The 12,467-nt window shown below is 39.9% G+C and overlaps 1 protein-coding gene across 1 annotated transcript; it reads left to right on the forward strand.

Moving 5' to 3' along the window:
• The first annotated feature begins 1,174 nt into the window (after window positions 1–1,174).
• On the forward strand, window positions 1,175–9,585 carry dcp1a (decapping mRNA 1A). Its single transcript, XM_053317511.1, has 9 exons — window positions 1,175–1,306; window positions 1,650–1,690; window positions 2,831–2,958; window positions 5,534–5,600; window positions 5,826–5,964; window positions 6,364–6,450; window positions 6,679–7,290; window positions 7,408–7,623; window positions 7,717–9,585. Exons 1-9 carry the CDS (start codon window positions 1,175–1,177, stop codon window positions 7,795–7,797), a joined length of 1,503 nt encoding a protein of 500 aa, XP_053173486.1. The 3' UTR covers window positions 7,798–9,585.
• The last annotated feature ends 2,882 nt before the right edge of the window (window positions 9,586–12,467 follow it).

Consider the following 12,467-nt stretch of genomic DNA (forward strand, 5'->3'; position numbering starts at 1 on the left):
CATATTAAATGGATTTGAGAGCAGTATTTATTGATTTCATGCTCAGATTTTGTGATATTTTCTCTCAAAACTCTGCTCTCGCACTCAAATTTGCTCTGCGCATGCTCGCACTGTGTCTTCGCACTCGGTTACAACGCTGCTCGCGCAGATTTTCTGCGCTCACACTCAAGTTCTTCCTCAGGGAACTTGTGCTCACAGATCTCTTTTTGTGGAGGGCCAGCTAGTATTGACCAATCAGACTGTCCCTGTTTTTTACGGGTGCGTTCGCTGTTCTTGGACCTTTCTAACCTGTTCAAACACAAAACAATCATCTGTGTCATATAAAACAGTTGTTTATTTTCACATCAGCAGTAAATGATCAACATTATCATTCATTTGGAGTCATGACACCGGTGACTGTACGTCCAATATTCACTCTCTTTTCTCTTTGTTTTTGCTCTCTAACAACTCCTGAGGGAAATATTCAGCTCTTTAGCTGCTAAATTCTCCTCAAACATAATTTTTAAGTTTTGTAGAGTGGATTTTTAGAGCTTTCTCTCTTAAAACAGCTGAGCACTGACAGTGAACCAAAACCATAAACCAAAACACTGACCAACAGTGGTCAAAAAAATGAAAGAAACCACATTTATTACAGCACCGGAGGTCAGGAGTGGATAAACCCGGTTGAAAGTGTGCCCGCCCGTATGCGACGCTCCTCGAAGAACAGCGAACGCACCCTTAAACAAACAGGGACAGTCTGATTGGTCAATACTAGCTGGCCTTCTATTGGTTGACAGCTTTGATCCACAAAAAATCCGAGAGCAGAGCAGAGATCCGCGAGCCGAGCACAAATTCCCTGAGCGCGAGAGGAAGAACTCGAGTGTGTAACCGAGTGCGAGGACACAGTGCGAGCATGCGCAGAGCAAATTTGAGTGCGAGAGCAGAGTTTTGAGAGAAAATATCACAAAATCTGAGCATGAAATCAATAAATACTGCTCTCAAATCCATTTAATATGCTCTTGAATTAAGATAGGGAATAAACTCCATAAATAAACGTTTTTTTTTATAAAACAGTCAGGGGAACAAATAAATAAATAAATAAATAATAAATAAATTTGTTGAAAACTTTTGGAAAGCCGGAAGTTATAAGTGTCCACAGAAATCTGTCCGTGCGGGAGCAACAATCACATCCAAGATGGAGACCGCAAACGCAGGACATATGATGAGTTTAGCAGCTCTAAAGAGACAAGACCCGTACATTAACAAGCTGCTCGATGTTACCGGCCAGGTGGCTCTCTATAACTTCAACTCCAAAGCCAATGAATGGGTATGTTTATCCGGCGTGGCCAAACTATTTCTTGTGACCAATTGGAAAAGGTGTCATGTTAGCATGCTAATGTTAGCTCCTCGATAAAAACAACATAACAGAAACACTTCAGTATTTATCAAACTGTAATTATTCCAGATATATCCACGGACATATTATTTAGATACTAGCGCCCTCTTCTCTGTTTAATGTTTTAGTTTCGACATGAAGTTAGTGTTATTTTATGTGAGCTAGCATCAGTCAGCTAGCTCTGTCTGCTAATGTTAAGCACGTTTTGCGTCAGGGAGTGTTGTTGTTGTTTGTTTATGTGGATGTTGACCAATTAAATCACTTTTCATTGTAGGAGAAGACCGAAATTGAAGGTACCCTGTTTGTTTACACAAGGTAACCATTTAAAGTGTTTTTTTAATCATTTAACACGATGACCGTGAAGGTTGTTCACTTGTTTACGTTTCTTTGCGCATGTGTGTAGGCCACAAGTAAACAAACAAACAAAACACAAAGGAGTTCTTCAGTAGACACCGTGTGATAGGCCATAAGTTGGACTTTGCAAGGAATCATTCTAAAACAAGCCATTTTACGTCAATATTTTGTCATACTGAATATTAAATTGTAATACATACTTAGCATCTCGTCTATCAGGATTTGTTTGTTTTTCTCTTTTTTATTATTATTTTGGGGTTTCTTTGGCTCTTTTTCAAATTAAAATAAACAATGAATCACCTTTCATTCAAATTATTGCAATTCAAAGTGCTTTACAGACAATTAATTAGTTATAATGGGACCGTATAAATATTACATGTGAAACAACTGGAAGGTAATGCACTAATGCAAAGTAAAGTGATAGTAGAACATAAATATAGATAAATGAATACAATTAGAACATATGTTCTAATATTTATGTTGTTGTTTATTATATATGTGTGTATGTGTGTGTGTGTGTGTGTGTGTGTGTGTGTGTGTGCATATATATATATATATATATATATATATAGCCATAATCATTCCATATAACATTAACCAAAAGTCAGGCTAAAGAGGTCAGCATAATATTTACGTTTACAGATATTAACACTTCAGTTCCTCTCAGATAAATGACTGACCATCAAGTGTTAATTTAAAGTCAGTGTAAAAACTAACAGACAATTAATGTTAAGACTTTATAAAGGGTGTCATATGTTCTCCCATTTTGGTCCTTTGTCAACATGGCCTTTCTTTTCAATTTTAAGAATCAGTCAGTGGAAGAGTTAATCCATTGATTAATTGACAAAGTTGTTCATCACTGTTTACAGAGGGCTCCAAAAGTCCACCACCAAAATAGTGTTTCCTCAGTTACAAAAAAATATATGGTCATTCTGGCAAAGTGATATAAATACTTTATTTTTCACTATATTAATGGAGTTAATTACACTTTAAAGTAATGCAAGGCGGGAGGAAAAAGTCATTCAGTTAAGTGACAGTAAGATTTTAAAGCATCTACAGAATGAATAGAATTTCAGTGTTTGTAATCTTTGTTGGTCTAAGGTCTGCCTCCCCTCACCATGGCTTCACCATTATGAACCGACTGAGCACAGAGAACCTGGTGGAGCCGATCAACAAAGACTTGGAGTTCCAGCTGCAGGATCCTTTCCTGCTCTACAGGAACGGCAACTGTGAGTATTGTGTAAAATGAACAGCAGATGGACAACAGATGGACACACATTTCTGTATCAGTGTGGACTGAAATCAGAAATACCCCTAGATTATTATTTAATGTGTAATGATCCAATATTTTAAGTATTTCACTGTTTCTTTAGAAGTGAAAGGTAGCAAAACATCAGTGGCCATGGGTCCAGAATAATGTTAATTGTTTTTTGGCAACAGATGATTCTTTCAAGTTTCTGCTCCACTCCCATGAAACACTGCTCTGTCACAGAAAAATACACTCACTATGCACATCTTGATATTAGTGACGTTCACTAAACACACACACACACATACACACACATACACACACACACACACACACACACACACACACAATATAACAGAACATAGTGGTACCTCTGAAAATGCCGGACCAGCACTTCCCCAGTGTTCTCTGAAACATTTCTTTTCCCTTTTGCTTGAAGTCATCTTGGCGTCTTGGAGTCACATTAAGCAAGAAAACTTCTTGTGATTCGACTTTTCCACTCATGACCTCACACAGGCCTATTAGACAGTAACAGTTTCAGCTTGGTTCGGATACCATTCTGCATTGGAGCCGCAAGTAAAAAAGACCTTTTTTATTATGAATCTGACTTCTTTTAAATATAGAAGTTGTGCTTTTGATAATGGCTTTATCCAGAGATGTGTCAGTGCTACACTCAAGCTCCTCGTTAGGAAAAGAGTTCAACAGGAAGTAAGGTGAAATAAAAGAAGTGATGAAGTTCCTCAGATCTTCAGAAAGTAACTGACTGCGCTGCCACCGAGGTAATCTATCAGAAGTCTGAACAGCAATTTCATCACAGCAATGAATAAAGAATTTGATTGCTTTCCCATTTGTTTGCTTATCAGAAAAAATAACATGGCAAGAGTCAGCGTCAAAGTAGACTGCTCCCCTTTTGGACTTGGTTTGCCTATCAGCCTGGCCGGTATGGAAGACATGATGTTATTTCTTGTTGGTATTCAAGCCAAAGCAGCTTCTCCGGTAGCGTCACATCAGTTCAAAAGCTATTCCTGTCATTTTTCATTCCTCAGACTCGGTTGTGATGAGGTGCTTCTTAACACTGCCAGCTGTCCCCACAGGAAAAGTGATTGGAGTAAATACTCTCTGATGGTTCTCTCCTGGTTGTTATCCCATCTGTTGGTTTTTACTGCTTGTGTAGCTCTCTCTCAGGTTTTCTTCAGTCCAACTTTTCTTCTTCTCAGATGTGAATAGTCGTCAGTTTTTTATGATTTTTCTCTCTGCGAAGGTGTGGTTGTTGTTTTGTAGAGTCCAGGTTTCTGTTCTTGAGTGAGAGAATTAACTTTGAGATGGTTCGAAGAGTCCACTGTGAACATGAGCGAGATACAAGTTAGATGACTGAAGAGCAAGGAGTGTAACACAGGGATGATGAATTCTTCAGAGATGTTGATAATTAACGTGCCGTGTTTATTTCTGTCTTGCCACTCTTTAAGCACCGGTGAAGGCACTGCCTGAGGGTGATGAGTGTGCTCAAAGTTGGAGAGAGACCTGTGTACTTGGATACACACACACCTGTTTACACCCATCCGTATTCCCCTCAGTCCCAGTAGATGCAGCAGGGAGACAAACACTTGGGTTGCTAGGTTACCCCAGCCTCTTGAGGGACCTTGAATAGGCCAGTATTTCATCACGTACACACAAATGAAACACAGGCAGTGTAACTCACATAATGTGTGTGTGTGTGTGTGTGTGTGTGTGTGTGTGTGTGTGTGTGTGTGTGTTTAATGTAGCTGATGACATTTTACAATTAACTTTTAAAAATCTTTGTGGACTGATCTAAAACTTTCTGTCCACTTTCTCTCAGAGCGGATACACTGTGATTCAAATGAGCACAGGTTCTTTGCATTGTAGTTGCAGGGATTCATTGTTTTTTATACTATACTTTTTGCCTCTTGTTTATTTAAGTCAGTAACTGTGCAGGCCCACTTTATATGATGCATTGAAACTAATAATAGTGACAAATGCTGAAGTCACAAACTCAATATATTGACTTTGTGTGGAATTGTATTGAGATGATAAAGTTTTACAAAGCTCTGCACTCTAAGGCAATGATTCCTATCCAATTATAAAACCTCAACTAGTCACTATTTACGGTTTTGTTTTGTAGTGTTTTATGTGTGAAGTGTTTTGTCTAATATAACACTTAAAGGAACTCTGTGGACTCATGCACGTGAATGACACAATAAGAAAAGGCAGGGCACATTTCAGTAACTGAAAAATGCACTTCTATTGTATTCAATACAGCTATCTACACATGCTGTGAAAAGCCTGAACTGAAGCCCTTTTTATACTTTCCACATCTGTGTAACTTAGATTTCATCCCCTCTCCAGGTCCACATAGGGTCAATGCAAAACACCCAAAACGTATGACTGTACATGCTGACAACCTTGATCATCACCATATATGCAGACACCCAATGAAGTCTAAACTGAACCATGTCGACTGTTCTGCCTGATGTTTGGACTATAACATGGCTAAAGTAAACAAGTTGTAATGTACAGTGTTTGTGTTTTTGTTGCAGTGGGTATCTACAGTATTTGGTTCTATGACAAGAGGGACTGTCAACGCATTGCTCAACTGATGGTCAAGTAAGTAGCCGGACATATTAACTGTGTATGGAAGAGATGGTGAAAAAAGCCTAACTGTTAGCTTCACAAAGGGCTGTTTTCCATCAAAGAGATTATTTCAGCACATATTTAATGGGACAGTTAGATAAAAAATAAAAGTTATAAAATGCATGCAAGTCAAATGAGTGGGAGTCGCCCCACAGCTCCCTGTGTGTATATTTATATCACGCCTCACCTCTCCCCCAGGATTGTGAAACTAGAAGCAGACCATGCCCAGAGAGAATCACCAGAGAGAGCAGAACCGAGGAGGACCAACGGTGCTGCAGAACCACGACCCATGGACATCCTGGAACTGCTCAGCAAAGCCAAGGAGGAATACCAGAGAGTGAGGACGCAGATTAAAAATGAACATGTTCTTTATATCTGTAGATGAGTAAATGTGTTGAGTTTATCAAAGTACAGGTGAACACAGAGTCTGGAGAATAAATTCTGGGTGTGTTTGTTTTTTTCTATTCCCTCGATGCCTCTTTAACACTGACTGAAATCCTTTTCACAGGTTCCACTCAAGAGATACAGACTCATGACTCAGACATGCTAGGTTATAGCGGTACTTAATTTGGGATTATTTCAGTGGGGGGGGGGGGCATCATTTTAAGCATTTAGGTTGAAGTATGTTTACTTATTCTGGTTCTTTAACCCCTGCTGGAAGTCTATATATTTATCCTCTGGCTCTGTCTGAAAGTTTGAAAATGATTTTTGATTTCTATATGTGTGTGTGACACAGGCTCAGACAGGTGATTCAGATGTGTCTACAGAGCCAAATGTCAAAGCAGCTACAGATCATCCCCATAGCACACTGCAGCCTCAAAAGGTACACACATGGTATTTATTCATTGCAATTAATAATAGTTTTTTTTTAATCATTAATGAATAATCATTTACAACAGTAACACCAATAGTTTTAAGTTTTCATATTGCTTTCCAAAACCCAGCATTATTCCAATGTAAGCAACTGGAATAACAGCGCCTGATAATTAACACTGCTATTTATTTATTTTCTGTTCGTGTTTGCACTGATTTTTTTTCTTTTTTACATTAGAGCACTCATACAGTGAAGCAGATCACAGTTGAGGAGCTCTTCGGTTCATCCATCCCTAAGGACGCCTCTCTACCCTCCATGCCAGCACAAAACACCACTGCTCCCAGTGAGCCCCCCACTGTCTTTATGCAGAACCAGTCATATCCCACTCCAGCCCACCAAAACCCTCTCCTCGCTCCCCATCTCGTAGCCCAGGACCCGGAGTCAAATCAGCGGCACCAAGCCCACGGCCTGCTCCCAGCTCCTTACGGACTTCACCCAAGCCCTATTTTCCAGTCAGTGGGCCCCAGGCCAGACCCCCAACCTCTGTGCTCAGTCTCCCCTCTCATGATGCCTCAAGCTGCCTCAGAGACTCGTGCAGCCCCCCCTGGTCCTCCAACACCATCAGCAGCTCCAACCGCCTATATGGGACAGGAGATACTCAGCACCCTCAAACCGCCAGTGCAGTCTGTGAACTCGGACATCCACAAACCCATCCTTGCACCCAACTTCCTGCCGAGCACACTGGTCCCACCCCACAGCTTCCAGGAGCCAATGGGAAAACCTCATCTCCAGCACGGCAAGGAGATGGATGTTTTCTCTCAGGCTCCAGGTCTGATCAAACCAATCTCTGTGAGTGTTTTTTTTTTTTTTTAAAGAAGTCTCTCACATTCATTTTTATATCACAGCAGGTTAAATGATAATGCAGCATGTTGTTTGTTGTCTCTCTCTTTCCTTTTCTATTCTTAGGCTGTTCCCATGAGTCCAGGTCTCGCTGTTCCAGGGTCAGACACTTCTGTGCTTCTGTCCCCCAGCGCATTCCAGCAATCAGTCAGTAAAGCAGCAGCATCAGTGGTCCCTCCTGCCCCCTCTGAGCTCTCCTCCCCCTCTGTAGGAGCAGTGGAGCCTCCACAAGCCCCCTGCAGCAAAGCGCAGCTACAGGAGACTCTGATACACCTCATCAAGGTACACCAAGGCCATAAAAGATATAATAATGTGGAAAAAGTCAAGAGTTTTGTGCAGTTTGTTCATTCTCTTTTTTACTTCCTCCCTGTTCAGAACGACCCAGACTTCCTCGGTACCATTCATGATGCTTACCTGCAGAGTCTGTCAAAGGACTTCAGCAACATGAAGCTATAGTTCTACTTTGGACGTCACCGGTGTAACGTTAAGAGCTACAACCAACCCCTTTTTAAAACCTGTGAAGAGACCAACAGCCAATGAGATAAAAGAAGTGCATCAAACAGGTTTTTGACGCACTGTACACCACAACTCTTCAAAACGAGTCAGTTCTGAGGGATATTATAGCATGCATCGCTCCATTTAACCCTCTGATCCTGTCTCAGAACTTGTTTTTTGACTCCTCACTCAAACTCTGATGCTGTCCAATCTAATGACGTTAAAACTTTTTGTCTACATATCAAACCAGAACTACTAAGGGAGAGCAGAAGGAGATAAAATGTGCCAGTGCGGCCTTGAGTTGTTGTTTTTTTTTTACTTTATAAATACTGTAAAAACTGACAGTTTGGCACTGGTAAAGATTATCTGTCGCTGGTGTAATTCTGTGGAGGACAGGACCACAGTGGAGCTTCAGTGACTTCATATCACAGATGATTTTTCGATCACACTCTCCTTCTCTTACTCATCTCTCATCTTTGTGGTTCTCGCAGTGCAAGAGATAACAAACTTCACACTCCAGCTCCTCATTAAGACAAAGACCTCTGTGCTGCGGACCTCAGAGGTGTTTAACGGGTCTTTGCTCACAAACTGTCCCACTGTGTGGCATTAGAAAGGACACAGTTCTCCTAACCACCTATTGAACCCTCTCCCTCCAAGTGATGCTGACGCTTGTATATTTTTGGTAAAGACACAGACACGCTGAACACAGTTTTTGTTAAGGTTGCAGCTTTTGTGGCATTTTGTGTTTGTCAGTGTCTGTCAACAAGGAGGAAGTTTTTTAACTCCTGTCCAAGGAAGACGAAAGTTGTTTGGAAGAAGCACTTGCAGCTAAGAGCTCAAAACTAAGGATCAACTCTTCTCAGTTGCTTTTTGAAAAATGTTACTTTTGCAGACTGCCATGTGTCCATAGAGGTACTGCTGACGAAGTTCCTTTGCTGCCTTTCCTTTCTCCTTTTTCATCATCTGTCTTTCACCCCTCCACCAGCTGAGCTCACAGAACATACGATACACTACAGCTGCAAAGCCTTTAGGGATGGATACCAGGATTTAGGTATGGGATTTTAATATAATATAATGGAGCTTAGTTTATCCGAACCTGTGGCTTCTGCAGCTGATATATAACTTTGGTAAAGTAAGCAAAAACAATATGTTTATCCATTGATATTAAATTGATTGGAACCCCAACAGGAACAGATCTATGTTTGATATTTTCAGTTCATTTCAAACCAGTTATTTCCATTTATATCAGTAATTCAAACTAAAGGATGAAAAATACAAATTACCCCCATTTCTGTTTCTCAGTTTATTTTGCCAAGCTGCAGTTCAGTCTTCAGTCAAAGACTTACAGATAAAAATCATTTTAATAATTTGGCTTTTTTTTTGCAGTAAAAGGCTACTGCAGCACAGAACCGCAGGAGGCAGCACATCTGTCTCATCACATGCAATGCTGAGTGGATAGTGATGCTTTTACTTGAAAGAAAAAGATTTAGAACACAAGAAAAAAACTGACTTTTGTGCATTTTCTAACCACACAGAAGGTTACTAATAAGTGTCATTTACCTTGTCAGCAGCAACACAGCACATGTAAAACCACGAAAACAGCTGAAAAATCACTTAAAAGGATTTAATTTTAGGTTGTAAAGTTTTTGTAACAGATGGTAAAGTGATATATGATGTCAGAAGTCGACTCGTGGATGATCAGGCAACATTAGTTAGCGCTCAGATGTCGGTAGTTCTCTAAAGAATCAATAAAGCAAGTCAGTGCAGATGGAAACCTTAGTCATGGATGTTAATTGGGTTTTTTTTATATCAAGGTTTTGCAAACATTTCAGAGATTAAGGTTGTTTTCAAATTTTTTATGTCACTTATAGAACATGTTAAAAAAATCATGTAATCTGAAATGTTTAACATTGCGAACAATGGTGACTGATATGAATTTCAGCACAAGTCTCCACTCTGACAGCACACCTGTGTCTAATCCTGCTATTTGAATGTATTTGATGTTTACTCGCAATATCTATGTGCCAGTCTTGCATATTTAAGTTGAGCTAAGATACACTCGCCTTCAGAACCAGTTGTTAATTTTGTTTTTTTATGTTTGTTTTTTTTAATTGGTAGAATTTATATATGAGACACGGGAAGTATCCGCAGTAAATCAAGTCATTTGTACACTTCATTGCCCGGTCCTAAATCATTTTACCAAAACTTCTGGCATGTGTTGGCTGAATAAATGCACACAGGAAGAATTATTGAAATACAGAGATTGTTTTTAATCCCAGTCACGTATTTAAGATTTTTAGGTTATTTTTCGCTGTGGTATAATTTATCTTATTGGCCAGAGGTATACTCTTTTTTTTTTTTTTTTTTTTTTTTTTTTTTTTTTGGATCAACTATTTGGGTAAAGTAAAATTCATTTTCTAAGATTGTTGTCATTATGTGGAATTTGGTTTATTAGGACTATTTTGTGATATTAAAAATTTGAAAATAGAGATGTGTGGTTTTTTTATGTGCTGCTGGGAGGAGCAACCATGTTTCTGTATTTTTATTGTGTCCCAAAATGTACTCCTTCCTACTCCAGATCCTGCATGAATTAACTGGGACAAAATCCAAATCATATTGAGTATTTTCACCATTTGACAAATAGTTTCCTTGAATAAGTGACCGCCTTTCTAATACATACTAGTACAGGAGGGTGCAGTTTGTTTGTGTGGCCACCAGATGTCAGTAAGTCCTCACAGTTGGTCTGTTTAACTACAATCTGCTTCTAACACTGACAACATTAAATTCAGTTGGTTTCAGGCCTGGGGAGCCTATCTCCTCAAGGAGCTTGATGTGGATTAGTTATATTTTTAAATCACAAAATACTAACTGATTCACTTGGAAAATATTTTGTTTTTGAATCAACCTCTACGAGTCCCCTAATGGCCAAATGTGGAATTTAATCTCAGCCTGTAAAAATTGTCTCTTTCTTTAGATTTCTTTTGATCACAAGAGAAAAGTCTCACATGAATTATATAACTGTGTGATACTGCAATATATCATTCTACTGTCAGTCAGCACCTGACTGGCATGTACGTGCATGCTGCAGGTGTAGCAGCCTGCAGCTAATCATGTTGGCCTCAGAAGGAAATGCCCTTAAGGTAGATTACTGTCATTTGTGATCCTTCCTTTCCACCTCACTTTACCCTCACTTTACCCTTCCTCTCTGCTCAACTATGGAGTTTATTCCCTATCTTAATTCAAGAGCATATTAAATGGATTTGAGAGCAGTATTTATTGATTTCATGCTCAGATTTTGTGATATTTTCTCTCAAAACTCTGCTCTCGCACTCAAATTTGCTCTGCGCATGCTCGCACTGTGTCTTCGCACTCGGTTACAACGCTGCTCGCGCAGATTTTCTGCGCTCACACTCAAGTTCTTCCTCAGGGAACTTGTGCTCACAGATCTCTTTTTGTGGAGGGCCAGCTAGTATTGACCAATCAGACTGTCCCTGTTTTTTACGGGTGCGTTCGCTGTTCTTGGACCTTTCTAACCTGTTCAAACACAAAACAATCATCTGTGTCATATAAAACAGTTGTTTATTTTCACATCAGCAGTAAATGATCAACATTATCATTCATTTGGAGTCATGACACCGGTGACTGTACGTCCAATATTCACTCTCTTTTCTCTTTGTTTTTGCTCTCTAACAACTCCTGAGGGAAATATTCAGCTCTTTAGCTGCTAAATTCTCCTCAAACATAATTTTTAAGTTTTGTAGAGTGGATTTTTAGAGCTTTCTCTCTTAAAACAGCTGAGCACTGACAGTGAACCAAAACCATAAACCAAAACACTGACCAACAGTGGTCAAAAAAATGAAAGAAACCACATTTATTACAGCACCGGAGGTCAGGAGTGGATAAACCCGGTTGAAAGTGTGCCCGCCCGTATGCGACGCTCCTCGAAGAACAGCGAACGCACCCTTAAACAAACAGGGACAGTCTGATTGGTCAATACTAGCTGGCCTTCTATTGGTTGACAGCTTTGATCCACAAAAAATCCGAGAGCAGAGCAGAGATCCGCGAGCCGAGCACAAATTCCCTGAGCGCGAGAGGAAGAACTCGAGTGTGTAACCGAGTGCGAGGACACAGTGCGAGCATGCGCAGAGCAAATTTGAGTGCGAGAGCAGAGTTTTGAGAGAAAATATCACAAAATCTGAGCATGAAATCAATAAATACTGCTCTCAAATCCATTTAATATGCTCTTGAATTAAGATAGGGAATAAACTCCATACTCAACTAAATGCGGCAGCTTCACAAGACACGTCCACTTCACTGTTGAAATAGATATGTTAATTTATGCTTTGCACTTTTTCAGGTCTATCTCTCCGGAATACAAACACATAGACCACAGACCCTCCTCTGGTGAGGTTTTGTCCTTAAGAAGCCCACTGAAAGTCATTTTAGTCCTGCTGTACTTCATTGAGAGAGATGCATATTGTGTGTTGAGGCGTGTTGTTTGCCTAAATGCCCAACCGCCTCTTTTTATACATTTTGCTCAAACGCCGAGTGTATTCACTGTAGATGAGGTTCCACCTTGCCATTTCCCATCCATACTGCCACATGCTGCAGCTACAAGAAAAATCCATTAA

The sequence above is a fragment of the Scomber japonicus genome, chromosome 4 (genome assembly GCF_027409825.1).
Source record: "Scomber japonicus isolate fScoJap1 chromosome 4, fScoJap1.pri, whole genome shotgun sequence".
In the NCBI taxonomy this organism is placed as follows: Eukaryota; Metazoa; Chordata; class Actinopteri; order Scombriformes; family Scombridae; genus Scomber; species Scomber japonicus.